The 27,319-nt window shown below is 35.7% G+C and overlaps 2 protein-coding genes across 6 annotated transcripts; both read right to left on the bottom strand.

Annotated features, from left to right (window-relative positions):
- Positions 1-9,995: 9,995 nt before the first annotated feature.
- On the bottom strand, positions 9,996-11,988 carry LOC130727797 (aldehyde oxidase GLOX1-like). Its single transcript, XM_057579047.1, has one exon. The coding sequence runs from the start codon at positions 11,881-11,883 to the stop codon at positions 10,231-10,233; it is 1,653 nt and encodes a 550-aa protein (XP_057435030.1). The 5' UTR covers positions 11,884-11,988; the 3' UTR covers positions 9,996-10,230.
- A 7,655-nt stretch (positions 11,989-19,643) lies between these two features.
- Positions 19,644-25,789, bottom strand: LOC130727795 (protein DECREASED SIZE EXCLUSION LIMIT 1). Of its 5 annotated transcripts, none has more exons than XR_009015435.1 (14): positions 25,347-25,789; positions 25,083-25,145; positions 24,913-24,984; positions 24,766-24,822; positions 24,394-24,596; positions 23,606-23,664; positions 23,417-23,510; positions 22,342-22,408; positions 21,677-21,759; positions 21,508-21,599; positions 20,581-20,687; positions 20,387-20,469; positions 20,064-20,127; positions 19,857-19,931 (listed from the first exon to the last, which is right to left on the bottom strand). XR_009015435.1 is itself a non-coding variant. In XM_057579046.1 (13 exons), exons 1-13 carry the CDS (start codon positions 25,448-25,450, stop codon positions 19,833-19,835), a joined length of 1,164 nt encoding a protein of 387 aa, XP_057435029.1. In that variant the 5' UTR covers positions 25,451-25,788; the 3' UTR covers positions 19,644-19,832. The 5 variants fall into 5 exon arrangements, 1 of the variants encoding a protein (XP_057435029.1); XR_009015437.1 differs by having other exon boundaries at positions 20,387-20,463; XR_009015436.1 differs by having other exon boundaries at positions 19,917-19,931; positions 20,347-20,469.
- Positions 25,790-27,319: the final 1,530 nt, after the last annotated feature.

Raw genomic sequence — 27,319 nt, 5'->3', positions numbered from 1 at the left:
TTCTTACGTTTCTTTTTGGTTTTTTCCGTTTTGTTTTCCCATAGTTTCCTTTGTAATTGCTCGGTTTCTCATTAGACAAATATGGGGCCGCACACACACCAGAAATAGGGAAAAGAATCGAAGAAAGAAAAGATCGAGACGATGGCAGGAACGATAGCAAGAGGGAGGATGGCAGAGTCCATTGTTGCTCTGAAACTCCTGATTCGAGAACGTGAGCAGCAACCAAGCGAATGTGACGTCCTTATCTGATGAAGCTCTGCGACCACATCAACAAGCTCCGATGTCAAGCACTTCCCAGGTACTCATACTCGATGCCTTAATTCAGAATTAGTAAAATATGGAAAACACAGTCTTCTCTTGAATTTCTGTTTTGAAAACGGCTATCTAATTAGGTTAATTATCTGGAAAACACAGCCTTCCTTTTAATTTTCAATCGCTTCGCTTTATATTCTCAAGAGAAGAGGAAGAGGGATCAATGGAAATGGGGATTTCATGGCTGGGGTGAGCGCACACTCCGCGAGTGGAGGAGGGGTGTGATCAATCCATTACATTTGTTATGGCAATTGATATTGCTGATTGTTCATTGCGGTGGTAGTTCAAGTTGATTCTTCCTTTTGGCTCCTTCAATTTTTAGTTTCGTTGTTGCTTTATTGATTTTGTGATATGTCATGACAGATATTTTCATGGAATTTGGTGTTTTGTGGTTGGATTCATATTTTCTCATGTTCCCAATTCTGAAACTCTATTATACTTGGATGTTACTTTTTGTTGTAAGCTTTTGTTCTATTAATATTTATAAAAGGAAAAACATAGTGTTTTTAGTCTTTTACAGATTTTCCACGTTGCCGTTTTGTTGATTTTAATCAATATGATTAGATGTTCTTTAGAGATTTGGAGTAGACCAAGTTCACTTTTATTGTTTCTTCTCTTCTGGATAATCTAATATGCTCCAAATTTAGTTTTTGAAAGAGGAAAATTTAGTATTTATTAAATTTATGGCTTGACATCAAAGTTAGTGTTCAACTTGTTGGTTCCATAGCTTTTGATGTAGCTATTGTGGTTTTTGCTAATCATCATTTTACTATTTTGTATACAGAATATATCCTATGACTATTAGGGTGGTTTGGTTAAAGTGGAACTCGCAAATGGATTTTTTAGAGGACAACAACTGATGAAATTTTCTCGATTACTCTTTCCTCGATCATCCTCCAGCCGATTTCCATTGATCCAATCAAAGGTTTTTCTTTTCTCTTTTTAAAATTCTTACTACTGTTCTTCCTTTTTTGTATTCACGGTTGATTTCGGTTCATTAGAAGTATCCTATTCATTTGGCAATATGGTGAAGCATAACCTCACCTTTTTGTTTATTATGATTTCAATTAGATTATAATAATCTTGGGTGCTAAATCTATGGTTTTGATTTCAAAACAAGGGGAAATTGAGAAGATGGGTCATCCATGGTAGGGTGCAAGCAGCGGAGAAAGGGGGGTTATCAAAGATGAGGACAGAGGACTCACTCTGTGATCTCAATCTTCTCCTCCCTCCTTCCTTCTCCAGGATCATGTGTAGCCATACTTCATGCCACATTGAGAAGATTGTGTTTTCTGATTCTCTAGGAAGTTTAATGTTTACAAGGTGATTAAATTTTGATTGCTTGAATTTGAAAAATGAAATTGTACATGTGGGTGTAATTTTCAGCATTTTAGCCTCATTGATTTTAAAGTTTCGTATTTGTTTTATGGGGGAGTTGAGTCTTCTACTTCTGTCGAGGTTTATGGTTATATCTCTATGCTTAAGGTATGCAATGTGGTTTTTTTTTTGTCAGGTACCTATCGACAATGTGATACCCAAGGAACTAATTGTTATATACTTATCAATGACATTGGCATGGCTTATGTATCTATTTCAGATTGAGCTGGAAAAATTAGAGAAGCTGAAGGAGTTCAAACTTCAAACTCACTATGGTTAGCTGAACTCCGCCTTGGTTATTATCATTTTTTATGATGTTTTTACTGTGATGAACCAAATATTCTAGGAAGGGGAAGAAGAAGAACATGTGCTCTGAGGAAAAAGGCCTTCAACACCTTACATCTTATGGTGCAAGGACAAATGAAGTGAGGTAAAACAAGAAATCTTTTTCAATGATTCAATTTTTTCCTTCTTTGTTTTATAAACCTCACGGAAACTTGGGTGTTCATGAATATTTGTTCTTAACTGCAGTTCCAATGTGGTTTTGGTCCAAAACCACAAAGCTAAAGTACATGAATATTTCATACAACGTTCCAAATTTTCCTATAGTTTTTATGAAGGTTGTCATGTAATTTTGGCTACAAAACAATTTACAGGTTTATTCTCATCTTTTTTAAGAAGTGCAACATCAGCAATTTGTCCAACAATAGATGATGCTCATTCAGAAATCTAAACGGGGTCTGAATAGTATCTGTTGAAGTTGAGGACTAGGCTGGAGGCTTACTGAATAACTAGCACAACATTCACTCTAGCCATTTCAAAAAATGAGAAGCCTATTTGGCCTATGAGGTTATGAGTTGTGACATTGGATGTGTTCTTAACCTGCTGCTACTTTGCGGTTTCTCCCATCAACTTCATATGACTTGGGGGGTGCTCTTGGCTTTACTGATATAGAGCAGCAAAGTAACAATGAAGAAAACTGTGCGTACAGAAGCTCACGTTTCGATGAACAAATGAAGTTCAATGGATATTTTATTTGCCAAGCATGTGGTTTGTGATGGGATATGTTTGGGCATTTGACTCACATGTTGGATCCTTCCATGAAGCTCCACGTCTTCCACATCGTCCTTCTTAACATATGAGGAATTAATTTGAGGGACTTTATGTTGATACGAGTTGTATATGGTTGGGGTTAGTAGTTATGGAGTAAGCGGATGAAGCAGTGAATAAAAATGGTGAAGGGGGGTAGCTTCTAAGTCTCTATTATCTGCACCTAATCTGCAAATGCAATTATAAGATGGGGTAATGATTTCTTGGTGGTATAGGAGATGTTTCAAATGTAGAAAAACCAAAGTAGGCTCCTTTCACAAAATTATTTGGAATCAAAGTTGCGTTGTTGTGCTACAAGTACAAGGTGTATGAAGTGTTGTTGCATCCATTATTTGGGGATTGGATCCTAAGAGATTGTAAAACGATCTTTCGAGGAAAGAGGAAGAAATTCAAAGGATCAGGGCAGCCCGATTAATGTGTAGTGCTTCTGCATAGATCAGGTCACATTTTTTCATTTTCACTTTGGGTTGATGTTGGAGAGAATCGATCAAAAGTTAAGATGGAGAATGTCTTTCAGATGCTGTTGATTACAAGAGCTGCATTGTTTGAATAAATGAAAAATATCTTAATCATATGTCAAGACTCCAATTTTTCGTTAATTAAATCTATCATGATAAGCATTGTCCTGCATTATGTTGGTTTTCATAGTATGAGGTGGATGAGTTTGGTAGCTCCACATGTTTTGTGTTTGTAGATTGGCATTATCTCATGGGGCCTGGGAGTTGGTCCAGTAATGGGATCATCGAGTATTATGATGAAAACACATTAATAATTTATATATGATTTTTTAATATAAAATTTATAAAGTAAAACTTAATGCCAGACAATGAACATTTTATTTAAGAGTAGATAGATATTTTAATTTTTTAATTTTTAAGTATTAGAAGAAAAAACACACTTGCACATTATTTTAATTTATTATAAATATGATATAATAACCTAGCTAATAGTGAAAATATGACATATGGGGATAAAAAACACATTCATATTTACAAATATTTTTTATAATATAAATTATAAAAGTTGAAACTTAATAAAGAGAATAAATATTTTACTTAGGAGTATATGTTTTTTTTTGGTGAGTCAAGAATATTTGACTATAATGACTATCCCTTTGCCGTGGTGGTAAATAGTTGATCACAATATGCACTTTATTTTCACGAGCGAGGATTGAACTCCCAATCTCATAATGATTAAGGGATGAAGTGAACTTACTATTATGTCCACCTTAAATTATTTTAAGAAGAATTACACTTTAACATAATTTTATTTTTCTTTAATGGTCATAATTTGAATCTTTCAATATCTATTGATTTCAATTTCAGTTTTTGGCTTCTAAAAAAAATTCAGTTTTTCGTTTGATCCTTCGGTATTTTAATTTGTGCTTCAAACGGCTATTTTACAATCAAAGCATATTAGCATAGTAAAAAAGAGGTTTAATGCTTTAGAAACTGTTACTGGGAAGATTAAGATATATTCAAACTGAAGTTAAATATTTAAATACCAATTTATGTTCTTATTGAGTAACTGAGAAATTAATGAGTATGTTTAAAAGTTAAAACTCTTTAGTTGTTAATTAAAAAATTTATATATGATTCATTTAACATTGAGCGCAGGAATCATAGATTTTACTACTGCAACTTGCTCTATGACACATTATAAGAAACATTAATCACAAACTCAATGTTTTAATCAGAAGATAGCTAACAAATTATTTTTTTTGAAAAATAGCTAACAAAATACACTTTAGTTTAGAATAAGGTTTTTTTTTTACGGTGAGTAAGTTAATAATTGAACATGATTGATATATGTATAATTTATTTAATATAAAATTTATGAGTTAAAACTTAACATGCGAGAATGAAGATTTTATTTAAAAGAAAGTTAATAATTGAATTGTTAGAAGAAAAATACACTTTAATATAATTTTAGTTCTTTTTATAATTTTTTATAAATATCCGAATTTATATATAAAGAAGTTGTTTTGACAGTATTGAGGGTGAAAAATATTTTAATAAATCAGTACACATGAGAGTGATAGTAAGAATAGATAGGTTTGAAAAAAAAAAGACAAGATTAAGAATTAAGTTTAATCATTAAGTTCTTTGGATCTATATATACAAATAAAAATAACATATGAATCAATTTAATCAAATTATACTCCTACGTGTTCTTCAATGTTTTTTTAAGGAAATGTGTTATGGTAATTACAACTGTAAGTATTATTCTCCATATAATTATTGTATTAAAATTTAGCCAATGAAACTAATTATGACCTTTTCCTATTTATTTTTATTTTATTTCAAGAAATTCATAATGGCAATTATAATTCTCAGTTATGTTGTCAATGTAATTATTTCACTTGCAAAAAATATTTATGAGGATATACTCGGTGTATTTTATTAGCTCATATGTGTTACTTCTCTCTACAATAAAATTTTAAATTATTATATAAAAACTAAATTAAATAATGCAACATTTAGATTAACAAATAAAATAATGGATTGTCTAAATGACCCATGAGAAAGTTTGACTTAAATAACCCATCATCCAATCAACATTGGGGATAAGTGAGTTAGAAAACATAGTAAATATAATTACAATTTCAAAAAATATATATAATTACTACTGTCTTACAAACGAAATCAAGGACGTTCTTCGCAAAAAGAATATTCCAATTTAAGATTTTTTATATCTAAAATTAATTTTATTCTTTAAATTCATAAACTTTCATTAAGTAAATGCACAAAAATAACATATATTTTTTAAAAAAATTATGTTATAAACAAAAATGAACGTCCCCGTGCGTTGCACGGGTCAAAAGTACTAGTTATCTATAAAGAGTAAATAAGTTGTAAAATTCCTACACACTTATTTAAAATATAATTGGTCCATTTAGGATTTGAGTTAAATAATTCGCAAAGTAAGTTATACAACCTTTTTTTTTTCTCATACCAATATAATTACTTCACTCGTTCTGAAAGGACAGGTAAGTTGTCGTTTTTTTTCTTTGGCTTTTTTACATTTGGATGTTTTATTTGTCCGAAGATATGACAATCGTGCTGCAGACTTTTAGCTAGGAGTGTCTCTTCTCATATTGTTCAGATAGAGGAGGAGCCCCTAAACTTGGTGTTTTTGTCCATTATGACGCTTTGACCTCAGTGCCAGTTTGATTTAATATATTTGAATCACTTTAAAAAAAAATTATAAGCTTTCCTCTAGTAATAAAAAAAAAGTTAATTTCTAAAAGCACAATTGAATAGTGTGAACAGAAAACACTGAGGTAGCAAAAGTAATTCTTCAATTTCATCGTGCTACAAAGTCCCCATTAATTAATGTTTTTGCCAACAAGATGAATTTCAGAAATGCATTTTGTATTATAAAAAATAAAATGTCCTTACTTACGTATAATATACATTATACCCTATATATGTGCATATTGAGGAGACATATTCCTTCATCACTAAGATCGAATATTTCTTCTTTGCATTTGTCTTTCACAAATGGAAAATGTACGATGCACTTTAATTTCTTTTCGTGTATTGGAAAAGAACCAAAACAGAACAAACAAAACTAATAAACACTCTTATCCTCCTGCACATAAATATTACCCTGGTCTGGGTAATATTTTACCTGATATTTCACTAAAATGGAAAAGGTACAATGCAGTTTAATTTAGGAGCATTTTCTTGAATTAAAATTACCCTAAGCTTCTCACACGCAGATAACTAATTTTGGTTGGTGTTACTTGCTGCTTGAGCTCACTGTGTTAATAAATGTACTTGTTCGTGTTACCTGTCAATATCACATGTAAAAGCTCATAATTCAAATTACAATTTATAATGTGTTCACATCTTTCTTAAATCCATTCACATCTCCTCCCTTCCTTTATTTCATTCCAGAGAGGCAGAGACCATTTGGGAGTATAAAACCAGAAACAACAGCAGCAAGCAAATCAATCTCATGCAAAAAACAAGTGAATATGCCAATGCACTTAGGGACGAAACCAGAAAAATGTGGGTAAGGCGAGCGAAAATTTAATACATTAAATAAAATAAAAAATCTCTAATTAAAAGAGGCTGTATTCCTTCTTAAGGATCTAGTGTTGTAGTCGTTTCCTTTTCTTTTAGCTGCTTTGTACCAAAAAGAGACTGTATAAAAACTTTAAGAGAGGCGGAAGTAACATTTAAAAGGACGTGGCAGATAAAAATCATGTTATATAAATAAACTGAGACAACAGATTTAAGAATCAATATATATTTAAGCGAACATAAGTTCTGCCTTCGAACAAATCGTTCTTCTGTACAAGCACTTATGTACAAGGTCTCTCAACCATTTTGTAAAACGTGGTTTTTATCCACCAAATCCTTTGAAACCATGCATGGTGAGTACTAAGTAGCATTATATTATATTATATTATATTATGTTATATACATAATATAACATAATATAATATAATATAACATAATATAATATAATATAATATAATGCTACTTAGTACTCACCATGCATGGTTTCAAAGGATTTGGTGGATAAAAACCACGTTTTACAAAATGGTTGAGAGACCTTGTACATAAGTGCTTGTACATAAGAACGATTTATCCGAAGGCAGAATTTATGTTCGCTTAAATATATATTGATTCTTAAATCTGTTGTCTCAGTTTATTTCATGAACCACAATCAATTTCTTACAACATTGATTGATAAATTTATCTAAAAGGGGTGACAGAAGTCACGACCCCTAAAACTTATAAATTCTTTATTAATTATATGCATTTTTATAAAGTTTTTAATTTTAATTCTTATCCTAAAGAATTTATAGATTTTTTCACGTTTCATTTTAGCTTCCTATAATGATAAGATCCTAGATACTGATAGATGCCCAAATCAATAGAATAAAGGTATTCCAATTTTACAACCATTTGTTTAATCTTAAACAAAATTACAACTCTTATTTTGGTTACAAAACAAAATTACACTGTTTTTTTTGTTACATCGGAAAATTAAACAGACAAAAAACAAAAACTACAAAACTAACAAATTTCTAGCCAGAATCGGCCGAAGCTCTTGAGGAGGACTCTCAAGACAAGTCAGGGGGCAAAGGAGGCTAGCTCCAAGTCCTGCGAGGCAATCAGCTGCTGCATTCGCCTCTCTAGGAACATAAGCAAGAGTAACAGTTCAATCCCGATCCAGGAGAAGACGAATATCCAGGAGCTCAGACGCCAAGGCATGAAACTGATACCGATCATTTCCCAAAGCTTCCACAATATTCAAACAATCAACTTCGCAAGTAGCTCTCCTAATATTGACATTCAAGAACAGTGTTAGACCATACTTTAGAGCTGCAATTGCTGCCCGAAAAGCATCTCCTCCGAGGCTACCTGCATAAAAACCGGATATCCAAGCACCATGGGCATCACGAACAATGCCACCCATTCTCATTCGATCATCATCATGCTTAGGAAAGAAAAATTACAACCCTGTTTAGAGTTTTTGAAATATTGTATTTCATGTATTTATAAACATTTATAAAATTTCCAACATTGCTTAAAGGCTTAATCCTCAAATTGGTTCCTGTCTTTGTGTCGTCGTCTGGTCTAAGTCCCTCACCGGAAAAATTTGTGGAAAAGGTCATCATCAATGCAAAACGTCTGGGGTAGGTCCTCACCGGAACCCAAAGCTCCGGCGAGTGATGATTTGGCATGCTGACTGGTTTAATAATGCTTACGTGGATTAAAAAAAATAAAATAAAAAACAACACATCAGAAATTTAATTTAATTAACAAAAATAAAAATCAATTAACAAAATTAACTCTAATTTCATCCACTGGTCCATCTTCATCATATTCATCAATCATCATTCTAACCCAAAAACCCCTTTCCATTACATCAAACTCAAAATCTCAACGTGATTACTCACTACGCCGTCGAATTGATAATGAAGGGTGGCTGAACAATTGCTACCAACTTGTCAAGGAAAATCCAAATCAAATTTCTGTTTCTCTTCTTATCCCACATGATTTCTCCTTCTCATCATCACCGTGTCGAATTCAACCGCCTCGTTTCCACTCCACGGTGGGCGTGCGAACGTGAAGGTGGTTAGATCTGGGTTTGTCTCGAACCTCTGCTTTGTCGCCATCCACGTTCGTCAGATCTGGGTTTTTTCATGAGCCTCTTGATGTTGCAGAACCAGATGCATCTGGGGATTTTTTCCCTCTAAGATTTTATGGGGTTCTTATTTATGGGTTTTCTGGGTTCTTATTTCACCCTTTCACTAGAGCCGAGTTCAATTTCCCAATCTTCTGAATCTCATCTTCCTTCTTCATCACGCCCATTTCAACTGCTTTAATTAGCCTCTTCGCATGCCTCTTGCGTTTTTCATCTACCTCCATTCTCACCTTCTCCATCTGAAGAAATCCATAGAACAGAAACAGATGAATGAGCGGGAGAGAAGGAGAGAGGAACATGGAGCCATTTGGTTTTGTTTGGGGAGAATTTGTGTGAATCAGAAGAACAGAAACAGATGAACTTGTGGGATTTGGGGTTAATTTGGGGAGAATTTGGATTTTTTAATTAAATTATGATTAGTTAATTAATTTTGGTTAATTGGGGTAGTTAATCTTACATGTAATTTTTTTAATTTTTTTTAAAGCCATGTCAGCTCATTCATCCTAGTCAGCGTGCCAAATCATGACTCGTCGGAGCTCCAGGCTCCGGTGAGGACCTGCCCCAGACGTTTTGCATTGATGAGGACCTTTTCCACAAAATTTTCCGGTCAGAGACTTAGATCAGACGGCGACACAAAGACAGGGACCAATTTGAGGATTAAGCCTTGCTTAAAACACGCAAGCAAACAAATGCCATCCATTCAAGAGAGCCTGTCATGACTTACCAAGAGACAAGACAAAGGTAGACTGTAGCAGTTAGTAAAGAATAAAAAAGTGGAAAAATAGTCACTTTTTTCTATCTGTACATAAAAGCAATAAACTATTATTAAAGCAGAAACCATTTATTATATCAGAAATATAATACAGTATATACTCATTTTTTTCATTTTCTATTTACATATTATTATTCTGTACAATGCTGCACATGTTAGAAAAATAAAAATAACATTAATCAACTGCTGAAAAAAAGTACAGGCAAACAATAACTACAAACTTAGCCCTTCTAGCAACAATGAAATGCAAGCCCCATAAATAAATGACTTTATTAGAATTCAATTTTCCCGAAGGAAGTTAATGCTCATCTACAAATATGTTCACTGACATTCCAGACATTAATTAACCTAAGAATATTGAATTTTTTCCACACTTTTATTTCTTATACTTTGCATTTCCTTTCCTGCAATAAACTATCTCACCAAACAATTTTGATTTTTCACACTTATTTCAACAGTTAAAAAAATGGTAGTGAAGTAACTGATAAAAATCACAGTATTTGGACCCAAATACCCTCACTTGGAATTCCCTGATGAACCACGAACACTAGATAGAAACCAGGTGGTGCAAGTGTAGCTGAACCAGGTGCAGTAACCTCAACTTCATGTATTGATTCTCCAACATCTTTCAAACCATTTGGCTCCAGCACCAACAATCTTTGATTCATGGAGAAAGAGTGTGTGTTAAAAGGCGGCGCCAGCATTGTCATAGACACAGAATCTGGAGCCGCCAACAACGCTGTCACCTGGAACCGTATCCTCAACCCCTGGCCATACTTGAGTTTGGTTTGGGCCTGGGGAGTAGGGGACACGATTCTGGGACGCACGTTGGTGTATTGCGGCTCCAAATACGGAGGCGAAAACGCCTCCAAACTCAGCTCCGTCGGGAACAACACGCTGCTGAAATTGTAATACTCGTGTGGGTTGCTCCCGGCGACGAGAACACGTCCGTCACGTAGCAGAACGGCGGTGGAATGATACATCCGTGGGGTTTTCGTCGGGTTTTGTAACTCGAATTGTGACCCGACCCGGGTATTTGTTTTGTAGATTACCGGGTTCAGAACCGGGTCTCTACCCAGTTCCCAGCCGGCGACACCGGAAGCTGCGCCGTTGATGAGTAAAACATCGCCGTTCGGGAGGAGCAGCATGTCGGACATGACTCTACCACCCGGCATTGTCTCCATGACCCATTTAGGTTCCGGGTCGGTTATCTTGATCCGGGCACATGTATTCAAAGCTCCGACGAACTTTCCCTGGGTGAGTGCCTGTGTAAAAGAGCCTCTCGGAGCTCCGCCGCAGATTAAAACCTCAGCCTCCACATTTGGCGGTTGTGGTTGCGGGTTTGAAATTCTCAACGGAAGCAAAACAGCGGAACCGGTGCTGGGGTAGGATCTCGGGTCACCACCGGGTATGGGAGGGTAAGTCTTCACGACTTTACCGTTGTCGTGGTTGAATAAAATGGCGCGGTTGTTGGCGAAGATGAAGAGGTTGCCGTCGACGTTGAGGAAAACGAAGGGGTAGAGATTATTCTCAATGCCGGGGTCGTTGGTTTGAACCAGAAACGGTAAACTGTAAGTGTTCTTTGCTGTGGTTTCTGTTTTGGGGTAGAATTCGTAGCTGAATTGCCTCCTTCCTCCAATTATTATCTGCCGTCCATCTGGCAGCACGTGATTGGTCGCGTACCATCTTCGGACCGCGAGTCCGGGATTCTGTTCTTCATGCCAGTCACATTTGTTGTTCTGGCATGGTTTGAAGGTCCGGACTGCGCGGTCTCCGTCGTTGAAACCGCCGGTCTGGACCAATGAGCCGTCCGGGGATGCTGACCCGGATGAGCACCAAACGTCGGTTTGGATGAAGAGAGGGCGGAATGTGTTGGATGTGACGTCGTATTCCACAGAGTGCGCAGTGCAATCTGTTTTGACCGCAAGTTCTTGCAGGTTGTGGCGGCACATACCTTTGGGTAAGGAGAGGTTGGAGAAACCGAAGTCGGTGCGGTCAAAGATGATGACACGGTCATTGTGGAGTAGCTGCATGTGCATGCCGACAATGCCGATGGTTTGTTGGAGGAGCTGCCACTTTCCGCCGCCGGCTTCTGCCGTGGCTAGGAGAGTGAGGAGGAGGAGAAGCAAAGGGATGTTCTTCATGTGGTTTTGGTTGGTTTACTTAGCAAGGAATTATAAGTGCCTGCTTAGTAGAACTGCTTGTGTTGTGTTGTGTTGGGGATAGTGGTATTGAGATAGAAATTTAGGTGCAAGGGAATTGGTGTTTAAATACAAGTGAAGATTGTGTATGATGGATAATTAAGTATTTTTCCCAGACGCAAGTGAAGACGCGTGGGGTGGGATACTGTTGTTTTCACTCTGCCAAGTCTATTTAATTTGTTGTATGCTCCAAAACTGATATGGGGTTATTGTTGAAACTTGAAAGAACTGAAAGCTGAAGCTTGTATAGGCTTCTTTGGTCCTAATAATTAATCTTACAATCATTGAAGATTGATGTTAGTAGAGTTGTGAAGCTAGCTTGCTCAAGGATAAGGATTGATCACAACAAGTAGCTAATTCTTAATTACATGAGGAGAGTACTACTACTGTTATATAATTGAATCCTGGAGTCACCAAAGATTTAAGGAAGATATATACAGTATGTGAGTATTTATTTATTTATGATAAAGCCATACTATGGGTTTGCCTAGCTTCTCTTGAAAATTTATGAGCTAGCTAGCTAATGAATGAAGGATGAACAGTACTATAGGGTCCTAGCTACGTACCCAATCACGCGCGTAGGCCAGAAGTATATACATGTGCAGGAAAGACATGGTCGTGAAGCAAGAGTCAAGTGTTTTCTCTCTCATCTCATAATATGAAGACATGAAGATTCTTCAATCATAGGTTGCCTTTTCTTTCTTCACTTTCTCACTTCAAAGCTTGTGTTTCATTTGGTCGATCTTCAGTTTGTTTACTACTTGAAAAGTGAAAAGAATAGGAACTTTTACTCGCTCCCGTACGTTCATCAAAGTGAGGCATGGAAAACTTAAGAGGATTAATTGAGTAGAATACGATAGAATCTCATATCGCACAAATTTTAGGTTTGAACTGAATAATGTTTGGTTTACATATGTTATTCATCATCACCTTGAGTAAATAGGAAGAGAATAAAAAAATGATTGATATTTTTTTTTTTTGGTACATCGGAAAATTAAAAAACGACAGAAAGAAACTACAAGGCTAACAAGTCCCTAGCCAAGATGGGAGCTAACTGCTGAGGCGGAGCCTCAAGATACTCTATAGGACATTGGAGCTCTCCCCCCATGCCAGCAAGACAATCCGCTGCTGCATTTGCATCCCTAGAAATATGGGTAAGCTCTATCCACCAATCTCGATCCAACAAGAGTTTAAGATCAAGGAGCTCTGAGGCCAACTCATGAAACTGATACCTATTCTCAGATAAAGCCTTCACAATCTCAAGACAATCGACTTCACAGATCGCTTTTCGAATGTTGGCGTTCCATAATAAAACCAAACCATGCTTAATAGCTCCAATCTCCGCTGTAATGGGATTCCCCCCACTGCTGCCAGCATAAAACCCGGTTACCCAATTACCGGTTCCATCCCTCACTAAGCCTCCCATACCCATCCTGGCTCCGGTCAAATCAAAGGCACCATCAGTGTTGAGCTTGAATTCACCTGCGGGAGGAGCTCTCCAAAACGCACCTCCACCCATGCCCAATGTCGTGGACAGATCACTAGAAAGGAAGGAGAAATAGTCATGATGCTCTGTAGAAATCCAATTCACAGTACTAATAGCGTTCAAAGACTTATCTCCCAAGATTGCATTGTTACGCCACCGCCAAATTCCCCAAAGAGCTGTAGCAAACAAGGAACCATGAGGACCACACACCTGGTATTTGATCCAAGCCTGGACACTCCCAACTAGAAACCGAGGCCACGTGAGAGCATTCAATCTATTCCAAATTTCCCTAGCAAACCTGCAGTCCCGCAAACAATGTAAAATATCCTCCATAGAATGTTGACACCGCGAGCACGAGGGTGAGGAAGCAAGCTTGCAACGAAACCTCAAGTTGTTAACCTGAATTGCATCGTGCATACACAACCAAATGAAGACACGAATTTTCTCCGGAACCTTAATCTTCCAAATCCAGCGCCAAGTATCCAAACCAGTGAGAGACAGCTGTGCATTCGCGTTAATGAGCCAAGAGTAGGCTCCCGAAGCAGAATAAATGCCTTGGCTGTAAAAAAATGATTGATATGATATATGATGTTATAGGAAATAAAGAAAAAAAAATAGAAAGAAAAATATGAAAATAATATTGAAGAAAAAATAAAGTGTAAATGAATCATTACTCAGTTTGAAGTTTGAACCTTCAATCGTCATCTTAGGATTGACCCCGTTTAGGAAAACAACTTAATTAAGCGCGTAGGAAAAATGACATAAGTGCTTATTCACAAGCCATTTTAAAAATTTTACTGAAATAAATTGAAAATAAATTATATATAAGCATAAACTGTTTTTCATAAGCTATCCTGAATAACTTATGAAAATAAGCTCAAAACAGCTTATGGTAGGTCATAAGCTGTTTGCATAAGTTCTCTCAAACACTGGCATAAAAGCTTATGCTATCAGATAAGCTCAAATAAACTCTTCCAAACTAGGTCATGTAAATGTAAATTTATCATAAGTGTTGTTTAAAATCAGCAATTTTCCCTATCTAATTAGACCGGACATCAATGGTAGCCGACATCAATTCAGCGCCTTAAAAAAAATTAACAAAAAAAAGTGAGGCATAGATAAGACTAGGAGAAGTTAATGTTGACATGTACTTACGGCTGTTGTTGGTGTGAGAATAAATGGTTCTACAGAAGCTTCCTTTTCTTTTTGGTTCTGGACCTGCACGTACCCTTAAAAAACTAATCAGTTTTTTGACATCAATAGCCCAATCTTGTGATTTTCTTTATAGATACGATGATCTAAGGACTAAGATTCAAGTACTTATCTCAATCATGAAAATTGATCTTATATCAAAACTTCGTGACTAATTAATGTGTGTATAAATTACTAGTTTTACACTAATAAGATCTAGCATAACTGATAAATATCTGATCTCCTTAAACATTTAGTATATGGTTCAATCTTTGAGCAGAATGTATGAATAATAATTTGTTAGAAAATGTATACTCACTCAATATGATATCCGAGTCTCGAGGAGATTGTTATCATAGTTGTTAAGTCATGAATCGATCAGAAACACAATTTAAGTAAACAAGAGCAATAAAAAGCAAAATGAATAATACCTAGATTACAATGTGATGACCAAACTTGTATATAGCAAAATGAATCATGTCGAGGTTATTGTGTGACGATGAAACTTGTAGATATAGGCTATGTATTAAAGTAAGTGCAACACATTGCCGACAACAACTTATTTGCTCTAGACGAGAGCAACTTCTTCCGTGAATGAAAATGTCAATTCATAGAAAGAACTTTCACCTTTTAATCTATTCAGAAATACTTTTTCACCAATAAAGTATATATATTTATTAAATGGTGAATATCTCTTCATAATTTGCAAATTGGATTTTGAAAAGGTGCGAGAGCAGAGCAGTACCTCCCATGTTGTGTTTCTATACATGTTAGGATGGATAAGGACATTCGACGCTATGAACTTCGAATATTCTCATCTTATGGGCATAGAGAAAAGAAAGACCAATCACTTATTTTTCTATCAATAAGTCGAGTATTAGACTATTATGGACTAATCATCACAGTGAACCAAATTTATGACCAGGACCAAGGCTAGCCGATGGAAGTGATCTACGTCCTCAACCGCCATTGGCTCCCTCATTCCCTCTCACATCTAACCCGACTCGGGATCGCATGACTCACCATAATGTCATTCGTGTATTAGCCTCCTCCACCATTACTGTAATTAATAAGGCTCTTGTCATATAAGGAGCGCTTAAGTTAATTGAAGATATGTACAAAGTGAAGCGCTCGACTAGCTAAGCTATGTCCTCTGGACTTTCTGTGAACAAGTACTAAAGTAATAACTTCATAATTCATATATAATAATCCAAAACTTATTGTAAATAATTAATTAATCCTAATTTATAAAACTAAGTAATGGGTTAAATATATTTTTTGTCCTTAAAATAAAAGTGAATTTGATTTGATTCCCCTAAAAAGAATCCATAGTTTTTAGTCTCAACATTAATGATATGGTTGAAATTAGTCTCTCAGTTCACTTTATGGCGGTTGAATTGCCACTAAAACCAAGCAGTGACGGATGCATGTAGCACCATGAGGGCACATGCCCTCACTTGATTTTAAAAAAAAAATTATTAAAAAAATTGAATAGTAAAAGTGTGTGGTTTTTTATGGCTCTTTTGGTAAAATAATGTCATCACTTGTATTCCACATTGCTAAATGTCTTCACTTGAGTAGTAAAAGTATGTGATTTTTTATGACCTCTTTGGTAAAAAATGTTATCACTTGTGTCCCAATTGGTAAAAAATGCACTCACTTCTAATCTTATATATTAAATTTTTTTATACGCATTTATATGTATATATTGTTCTAACAACATCGAATTTCTGGATCCGTCACTGAAACCAAGAATGTATAATTTGGGTGGTTAAAATCGCCGCTAATACATAAAAACAGTAAAAAAAGAAAGTACGGCACTGATTAATTTTACCAATTTCAATAATATTAGGGAGTAAACGTTATAATTTTTTCAGATTAACCAGATCCAATTCACCTCAATTTTACCGGACTAAAAATTAAAATAATCTTCAATCTTAGTTCACAGGGTTGACATTGTCCAATGAAGGGAATTTACGGGTGACTAAGTTGATATATGGCACTAATGGAGGTGTCGGCGGTGTTAATTGAAGCGATTAATGAGAACAAATAAATCACCTGATTAAAAAACTGCTAAAAGCAAATACGTAAAGCAAACAAATCAATCGATAAAAGTGATTGCGTAATGAAGGCTATAGAAACTTAATTGATTATTCAAAAGTACTGTTACCATAAGATGTTTGAAGTTAGAGCACATGCATGTTTTATATATGCTTTGATTCATCGAGTTGTCATCTCTTCTGATTAATACAAGTACTTTACATATTTAGGATGACCCTCAAACCAATTTGTATGCTGAGTTATTGTTGAAAACTAACATTGTGACAAGCTCATGATTATTTTGTAGAATTAACTAGTTAACAACAAAGGAAAATATGTATCCTGAATCCCGATTAGCAAAAACATATTATGAAGAGCTTAAAGTTTCTTATATATCTTCCACGGTTTAAATTCCAACTTCCAACCAATCCATATTCGATGATAAAATGACCATAGAAATGTTTAGTTGTGCTGTCTCAATCTTAATTTGGATTTGTTAAATGCTAATCTTTACACTTGGGGATGAGTTTTAAATCGATCTTTAGAGGCCATAAATCTTGTTGGCAAAGAAATAGATGACAACATGTCATATGTTTGGCTAAGCATTTGCAAATATGTTTTATGGCGTGCATTGCCATTATAGTACAAAGCAAATGGTTGATGAGGTGAGGTCTCTATCTTTCGGTGGTGCCTTTGCTAGCAAAGCCACACTGTAAAGGGAAACACATCCCACAAGTTTTCTCATCTATTTGGTCAAGGCATCCTATATTTGGAATTCTAAAAGCAATCAGTCCCACAAATGTGAAATTAATGATTTTTTGTGTGGCTAACCCATGAAAACAAGTATTACAGCATCGTTTAGAAACCACTTGATGCACATGGTGCATGTTTTATTTTCCTTAATTAAGCAAAATTTTATATTCATGTCTTGTGTATAGAAAAATTTCATGAAGAGAACTAATTCTACCAAGATGTACAGTGTTTACGGCTCGAGTATAATTGCCTCACGTGTGTGCTTGTTGAGATCCCACATCGACGGTATATAAGGCTAATAGCTTTTAAAGACTTTGGCAATCTTCACCATACAAGCTTTTGAGTTTGAGTTAGATTCAACTTAAATTTAAGGTGATACTCGAGTCTGTCTTAGATCAAAATATTGGGCCACCCAATGTTGTCTTAAAAATCAATTTGGGCTCAGGACTCCGCTAGTGCAATCAACATGGCCATGGTTGTAGGAAGACTACAAGAGTGTGCCCTAGCAGAGCGGGAGCGAAAAGCAGAGGGTCCTCCGCCACCTCCCTTTGGGGGTTCTCTCCCTCCTCTAGGGAGGACTTTCCTTCGACTTGGTAGGTGTTTTTCCTACATTAGGTGGGTTCTCTTCCACAACAGATGAATTTGCTACCCAAATGAGTGGACTTTTTCCCTTCTATTGTGAGTTTTTCTCTCTTCTTCCCTCCTCCACTGTCCTGGCGACCACTGAAATCCCTTGCCTCTGTCGCACGACTCGCACCGCCACTGCCGAAGCCTCCGTTCACCAGCCACCGCATATTACCACTGTTTGCACTATCTCCTCTGAAGGTTAGAATGCAATGCACAATTGTAATAGTGTGTTACTTGTTACTGTGTTTCTATGAAGCATACTAGCAGAGCTATCTAATGTTAACTTATATCTATTTGGCAAAATGAGTAAATTTGTAAGGTACGAGTTGAAGATTTGGAGCATTAAATTTGCCTTTGTATTTTAATTTTTATTAATGTATGGTTAATGATGGTTTATTATTTTTTCACTCTTTGTTGTTGGGTTTTAGGGATGGCAACGGAACCCGAACTCGTGGGTCCGCCCGAACCCAAACCCGATTTTACGGGTAAAACCCGATATGATTGGGTTTGGGTTTGGGTTTGGTATTGGTGAAACTCGCACCCGAACCCGGACATTATATATAAAATTGCAAAACTACTCTTACATATCAGGTTAACAACTTAATTTGTTAACAATTTGATCAAATTTGAACATTAAAGTATCATATTTTTTGACAAAAAAGATATAAAATGTTTTTTCACAACAAAATAATACAAGTTGCATTTTATTTTACAAAAAAATTTATACATTAATTTAGGTTTAACGTGAATTTGAGGGCTACAACGGGTTTGGGTAAACCCAAAACCGGACAGGTTTGGGTTTAGATTTATATGAGAGATTGGGTTTGGGTTTGGGTTTGAGTTTGGGATAGGCAAAACCCAAGCCCGACCCAACCCGTTGCCATCCCTATGAGTTACCGTCATGTTTCATGGGTGGTTTTACAACATGTTAGCTTGGACAGTTAGAGTGTATGTCTGCTATGTTTTGGTGCTCTTTTGGGTTTGGGTCCCTTATTAAGTAAGTGTCGTTTACCTTAACTTTTACCTTAATCTTACTAACTATCAGGGAAAAAACTTGCCTCACAAATATTTAGAACAATAAAAATTAATATTAACTCCACACTTCAGATGTCCGTTCCAGAGAAGAGATTGACTGATTATGTTGAGATCTTGCATCCACTAGAGATAAAGCTAACAACGTATAAAAACTATTAATCCTAACCTTGCCGAGCTAGTGTATTTTTTTTAGTTAGAACTAGTCCAAATTCTAAAAGTTCTAGAGAAAAGAAAGGCATTGTTTAGTTGTATAACACAATACGTCTCTGGAAAAGAAAAACGTTTAGGGACTAAATCACTTGTCATCTTTATATAATTGTGCATTATTGTATACTTAGTAGTGGTCCAAAAGAAAGGAGGCTCAATGTAAGCAACTATCAGCCTGACCCCATAAAGTTTATACTTCCAAGGTGCAAATAAGATGCCACTCATTTTAAAATGCACTAGTGTTGAAATATATGCCATGTTTAATCTCAATCTTGGACGTAAAAAAAGTGAATATGAGTGTGGTAACTAAGGACATTTTTGTTTTACTATGTAGTTTTTTTTTTGAACTTACTCTGTAGTTAAGTGAGAAAAAATATTTTAATGTATTTTATACTCATTAACATAAATTAGCAACTATTTATTTTGACAAAAAAAAAATCTTTTGATGCGTCATCAGATTGACACAAAAAATACACCTTATAAGCATTGATTTAAGAAAGATAAATTACAGACAACTACGGGCATTGAACAGGTTTAATGAAATAGATTCATTTCATTGTCGAGGAGGATATAGTTCCCACAATGCCACAGTCGTGTCTTCTGATGCAGAGGCCATAAGCTTACAATCAGATGAGAAAGTAACAGCATTACACTGCAACATAAATGTGTCAAATAACATCAAATAAATTATTACTTATCATAATAGAGTGTTTGTTTTCAAATCAATAATGATATTTTAATTAACATATTCAGACTGCATTAGATATAGAAAACTGTGACTTACCGTGGCATGATGATATTTCAGTATAGCCAAAGCATTTCCTTTGCGGTAATTATATATCCTTACTCTGCAAACAAAAGTGACACAGATATTAATTTGTACCAATGAACATCATAACGGTGTTGCCTATATAGAATAATATGCATACTACATAATTGGTGTGTTTGAATTGGTAGTGAAACATAATCCAGAACACGGTGAGTTCAGAAGCTACAATTATAGCTTCTCCTCAACAGTCATATTAAATTTATTTGATGCAGCTGTGACTAATATAACTCCAGTTTACATTTGACAGTTCTGATTCAGCTCACTTCAAAGCAACGCACCTAATCCAACTAATCGAAGTTCTTCAACAGATAGCAGACAACATTTTACATGTTTCTGCCATTAGATTGGATGAGACCTAAAACTTGAATATAAACAGCAACTTAGTTCTGATTAAATGAAATCTAGACATGTAAAATTGTAAGATATGTTTTGTTTTCTTTGGAAAGAAGGGGGTATTAATGCATTTGAAAACCTGTGGTCCCAGCCAGCAGTTGCAGCAATTTTTCCATCAGGCCGAATTGAGGTGCCTGAGATGCCCGGTCGCTCCAATTTGATTTCTTTATTGACCACACATGTACCCTTAAGTCAAAAACATGAATCAGAAAATAAAGCAGTGAAAGGGCATAGTAAGCATTGAGCTGCAGCCTGAAAAACCATCATAATTTTTTTTTCCATACAATATAGTATAATCAATTCAAACGATTATACTTACTCAGATATCAGTCATGTCAACTAAATGCAACAGAAAATCCATAATTCTATATAATTTAAGTTGTGTTATCACGTAAAACTTACAAGTAATTTACTTACTACATATATATTACTCTCTATATACTAGCAGAAATTCTGCATGTTTGAAGGTGGAAAACAACCTGTTAACAAAATGAATGATCTAAGATCCAAGTGAAAGCTTCCATTTTTGTGTTATTACTAATAGCTTCTGAGTGATAAAAAGGTTTTTCAGAGCAATCATGTGCATGACCTAGTATATGTTCATTAATGTAGTCATTGACCAGTGGGTAGCTCTCCAATTACAACCACCTATGGATATCTACATTTATATTAATGAATTTATCATCTTTTAGGGAACGCCATTTTAATCCATAAAAACATCAAATATTAACTAACTAGCTGAAAGGGTAAGAGAACAAAACACAGTTGCTTTGTATATCAACGTACCATGCAAATAAGGAAACCACAGAGAGACCAACTTTGATTATTGAAACAGGGACGCTAACCCAATGCTACACATTCTATTAGTTACTAGAAGCCTAATAGTTTATTCAAATGGTTGTGCTTCTTAATACATGAAGGTAATAAGAGATTAAGAATAAAATAACAATTTATAGGAGCAGGAGATGTTTCAGTGGAATAAGAAAATAAAAGTAAATGGAGTTACCAAAGAATGATCCAAGCTGTACATTACAATCTTCTCATCTGCAGCTCCTGAGATACCCCCCTTGCAAGACCCTTCAATACAGACGCTTAGAACTACAAAAAAAGATCAGCTATCAGATACATATTTATTTAGAAATTGATAAGAAACCTAAGGAAACTGACTTCCATACCTGGCTCAGAATGAAATTTTACTGAACGTACTGGAACTCCAGGATTTCGTACATCCCACCAAAGCATGGAACCGTCCTCATATCTACAACAATCAGAATGTAGGATATGATGAGATAGTTGATAGCTTAAATTAATACTCTTATTGATAATACTACTTATTAGGTCAAGCACCATTATTATTATAACAAGCTTAAACCCAATAACAATAAGGCAACTTAACAAATAAAGAAGGATATTCTGTACACTCTAAAACTTCCCCACAAGCTAAATTTAAAGCTCTTGGTAGAAGTAGAAAGCATGCAAATATAAGACAAAGAAACTAATCCATATTGTGAACTTCATTAGAAACATAATATAAAATCATTTTAACTCGACAACTTAAACTTCTAAAATAGTTTATTCTTGATATCGTATCAGTGCCTTTATAACCATGTAGTATGGAGTTCAATCCTTGTTGCCACTATTATTTTAATAAAAAAGTTCAATTTCAGCATAAGGTATGTGAATATGTGCATTGTCCGTGTTTCAAGCCTAATGAGCTCTAGCATGAGGGGGCGTGTCAGAAATATAACATAAGTTCATTCATATGTCTCCATAATGAGACATCCTTTGAACTTTATTAGAGAGAGAGAGAGAGAGAGAGAGAAGAGGATCAAAACTATACCCAGCCAAGACATTCAAAAATCCTTGCGATTCAGATGGTGAAAATAATTGAAGTGCCATGCACATCCCTGACAAAAAATGATTACTTTAATTTCAGAGAGAAAAAATATAACTAAGGAATGGGAAATCTAGTAAAGCATTAGTTATTAATTAAAAGAAACATAATGTTTTAAAAGAAGAAAGACGTCAAAAGTGCATTAATACGAGGAAAAAATGTGAGAATCAATAAAAAGGCTCGGTGCTTGTTACTTTCTCAAGTGATAATGCAAAGTGTAATGGACAGTCAACTCAAAGGATAAAGTGAGAACCATAGATGCATACACATATGTCCACATACAAACACACCATAGTTATTAATCTCAAACAGCTGTGCGGAGCAGCCAACCAACAAAGGGATATAGCGGGATCGTGGCTATATCAACGATGATTTATGCAATATACACATGAATGCTCCCCAAAAATACCCAAATTTAAAGACATGATCCAAATGAGCTAGTCAAATTCTTAAAAAACAGAATGGATGAGCTTGAGTAGCAGAACAGAGAGTGATAATAGACAAACACAGCTGAAAACTGAAACGGGGGCGGGTGAACAATGAGTTAGTAGCAACTAGGAAGTAAGTGCATGGTTAAGGTCGTGTAGCAGATATCAGCGACCAGTAAAAGTGCTAAAATATGCTGAGGATGGCTGGAAATACCGCCGGCAATCAACAGGTTCAATCTTGTAAAGGTATAAGAGACAAACAGAGACTTGCTCCTTAAGTGAATAGCATTCAGAAATTATTGGAGGTGGTTTTCCAAATTTTTAATGCCCAAATATGTCAGGAAAATGTCATAAAATTAGGGTGGAAAAGCAAGACAATAAGAGGCCAAATGAGGCCTAACCCTCCATTAACCAATAGCAGCTGCAGCGCAGAGGGGGCACAAATGGATGTGAGTTTGGTCTCGAATTGTGCAGTGCAAGATGAAAATTCTCCATGACCAGAGTTTAGTAGTGGCCACGAGACCAAGATGCCACTATTGTGCTAATATATCACGCAGTTGAATCTCAAAAAGTCATACAGACCAGAAACATACCTCTATCTTTGTTGCAAGCACTTGAAGAGTCATTAGGATTTTTTGTAGGAAGTCTTACAAATCTTTCAGCTGACTTGAGATCCCAAATTTCAACCTTCAAAAAGAAAGAATTCATGAGCATTTGGCTTCATGACTTGGCCATGAAATGTGTTGACAAAATACAGATGATGATCAGAAAGGTACACCTACCTCAGAAGAATTCTCCCCTGACAAAGCCACATATAGTGGCCCTTCACCATACGAATTTTCTGTGAATGCAACGATATTTCATCAATCTCACAACTAAAACAATATGAAACATAAAGTAACATAAAGTAAAACATTTGAAAAATATGAAAAGAAACAATAGAGAGCTATAAAATGAGGAATTCGGTCCATCAAGGCAGACCCTCCAGAGTGAAATAGCTTGTGTAGTTTTTATTAATAAGGTAGAAGACTCGAGAACCTTTTTCCAAAAGAAATCAAATAGGTAAATTAAACAAAACTCAAGTTTCCATTATCAGTCCAGACCTCCAAAAGCTTATGAAGTTTGAGAAATCTAGGATGATGTCAACCCATATTCTTTGATGCATAAAAGATAATAATAGCAGTAGTAGTAATAAATATGTTCAGATCCCTCGTAGCAAGATATAGCTATTCCCTAAATTTTGCCGTTGATTTGCCACTTGCCACTAGAGATAAATATTCCAGAAATAGCCAGGATATGCATGGTGTGGTGATGCTCAGAAGGCAGCTAGGGTTGTGAAAGATTTCTAGGATTCCACATAAAACTTTCCAGCACAACAAGCAACACTACCAAATTCCTTATGTCAGTCAGTACAAAAATCATAGTTCAATGATGCGTTATAACATTGTAAAACTCAAAAAGTAGTCGGACTAGGAGTGCTTAAGTCCAATATCAGGTTCCAAAACAGCAATATTGTCACCATAAGTTCAAAATTTATTAAAACACGTAGTTTAGACTATAACTTACAAACCTCCAAAGCTGTCAGAACAACTTTGATCTGTAGAAGCCTCTTCACTCTTAAACTCCAGATTTTCTTTATCAGACATTCCACCTAGCTCTGTTCTAAGGCAACTGTTTGATGCTTCCCCCTCTTTCAACAAAGGGCGATGATTCTTAACTAAGGAAAATTTGCAAAAGTGGTAAGTGTTTGTCTTGATTGTAAGTAATGGATTCCTGGGGGAGATGCAGATAAAAAAAAGTAAGATGATAATTAAGAATATGTCTGTACTCTGTAGTTTGTACCAAAAAACACTCTATCCTTTCAAAAAAAAAATGAAACATGTGTTAAATTGAACAAACCAGCTTATATAAGATGAGACGTTTTTAAAATACAGACGCGTACCTGGACAAACCAGCTTCATCAAAATCCCATACTTTCACAGTTCCATCCCTACCCTGGCTACAAGCATATCGAACCTAATTGAATTTCATTCGAGCGAGAACAATGTACTAATAAAGAGAGGAGGAAGATCAAGAACAAAGGATGCACCTGACAAATTTATTGGTTCCGAGCAAAGAACTACTGGCAACAGCAACAATCCCATGGGCAGCACTATGTAACCTGCAGTACAGAATAATTTACATCACAGTCATGAATCCTGAAAAACAGTCAGATTCGTCGCAAACAAGAAAGTGCGCGAAACAAGTAGAAATGATCACCATGCTGATGACACTGTTTGATACTTAAGGGTATCCCAAATCCGCAGTTCACCATCAACAGAACTGCAAGCAAGTAGAGCATGTAACAACCAATTATTAACTGAAACTCATTGCACATACAACCAACTAAACCAGCTAAGAAGAGCATGTTATCAATAATTTATTGAATGTTGATTTCACCATAAGGATTGAAAATTCTAATACAAATAACTAGAGAATGAAAATGCTTGATGGATACTATGAACAAATGGTTGCAGTGAATACCCGGAGAATAGGATGGGCTTAAAGGGGTGAAAACAAATGTCCGTGACGGAAGCACGGTGGCCTCGTAGCACTGCCACGGGATCAGGTGGTGGTCTTTTGCTCATTCTTCGTTCCTCTTTAGGTGTGATGAGGAAACTGTTGTTAAGCTCAACTACATTGACATGTTTGATATATGTTGAAATTTTTCAGAATCGCTTCTACTTCACAAAAGCTACTCAGTAGCTTCTTTCAGAAGCACTTCTCCTCGCCGTTGAACCACTAAACCATGAAGGACATGGCTCAGGAAGGAAAGGGACAAAATACAAATAAAATACTTTCACCGACGGCGGGGGAGCACCAGACCACGGCGACGGTGGGCTGAGGAGTGGCGTGTTGTGGTAGGAGGGGCCGAGGGGGTTAGGGTCGACCAGGAAGGAATGGACTGTTCACTCTGAGACCAGGACCTCTATTTCTAATTTATTAGTTATAGAAAATATAATAATAATAATTATTATTATAAAATCAATAAATATAATATGAGGGCAACCCACACACTTTTTTTTATACACTCATCTCACTCACATACATCTCTTACCACGGAACGCTTCTATTTATGCTAATTCAGTGTGGGTGGAAGAGGTTCCCTCTACTGTTCTTACTTATGTAGACTCTGGACTTTGTTGCCCGAATGCCTGTTTTGGTTTAATGCATTTGTTGTTTACTTAAAAAAAAAACATACATTTCTTTTGATTGGAGTATTCAATATATTTATCTCACTTATTAAAATTTGTGTTAATTTTTCCTAGATTCTCCAATTTCAAAATTTCACCAAGCGGGGGACTTGGCGTATGTGACGCGGTTATTGCGAATACTGCCATGCTCGATAAAGTGGTTTGGAGTCTATTGCAGCAAGATTGGAAGCTCTGGGCGCAGGTGTTATCTCATGAGTACCTTGCTCATTAAGCATTTTATTTGTTACAGCTACTCGGAGCAGCTCTCCTTTTTGGAAAGGCGTTTTGAAGGTTTGGGATGCTCCGAGATGGATTATTCATTTCGCCTTGGTAGTGGTTCTTCTTCTATCTGGTATTCGAATTGGATAACGACTGACTATCAATGACAACTGTCAATAACAAAGCCCTAACATATCACATGTGTACAATAGCTCAGGTAATATTAATTCACTAGCTCTAGCTGCAGTATACATCTAACACAATGCAAGTTGAGTTTCAAAACGACAGGGGTAGATCTGTCAGATTTCTTACCGGTCTCATTCTTCCTTTGTACTACAAATCCTAAAACATAAAAAAAATCAAAACATGGCGTGAGTAACAAGAAGTGAACGAAAACTGAAAACAGAGAGTGACCTCTCGCTATTAATTTTGATCATAGTCGCAATCTTGTCACAAATGACATAATAAAGTAAAATGTTAAAGGTTTTTTTTTCTTCACAAATCTAGCACTTTCGTCCCCGCAAAATGAGTTATTTCATTCAAGCGTAAATCAGCATACATTAGCCTAATTTCTAACTATATAGACTTATCGTAGCAAATCACCATTCAAGATTTTATTTTGAGATTAATTTCTATGCACCGACGGTGTAAATAAGTTTTACACCATCATTCAATCACATCCCTCCATTTTGTTAGCTCACAATTAATTTTGAATTTAATAATATCTAAAATAGAAAAGAGTTTAATTTCTATGCACACACCGTCAACCAATCAGATTTCAAGGATGTGAGAAAATCTCTCATTTTATTTAATTTCATTAATTGACGTGGCACATCCTTGAAATCTGATTGGTTGACGGTGTAAAAAAACTTTACACCGTCGGTGCATCAAACTTTTTCTCAATAGAAAATAGAAGGTTATGATTGAATGATGGTGTAAAACTTTTTACACCGTCGATGCATAGAAATTAATCTCTTTTATTTTTGTCATCGATCCATCCATCCATATGATTAAAGATTTAATTGGAATTACAGTGAAGTGTAT

The sequence above is a fragment of the Lotus japonicus genome, chromosome 1, assembly GCF_012489685.1.
Source record: "Lotus japonicus ecotype B-129 chromosome 1, LjGifu_v1.2".
NCBI classification, from domain to species: domain Eukaryota; kingdom Viridiplantae; phylum Streptophyta; class Magnoliopsida; order Fabales; family Fabaceae; genus Lotus; species Lotus japonicus.
This window is presented reverse-complemented; position numbering and strand designations above follow the sequence as displayed.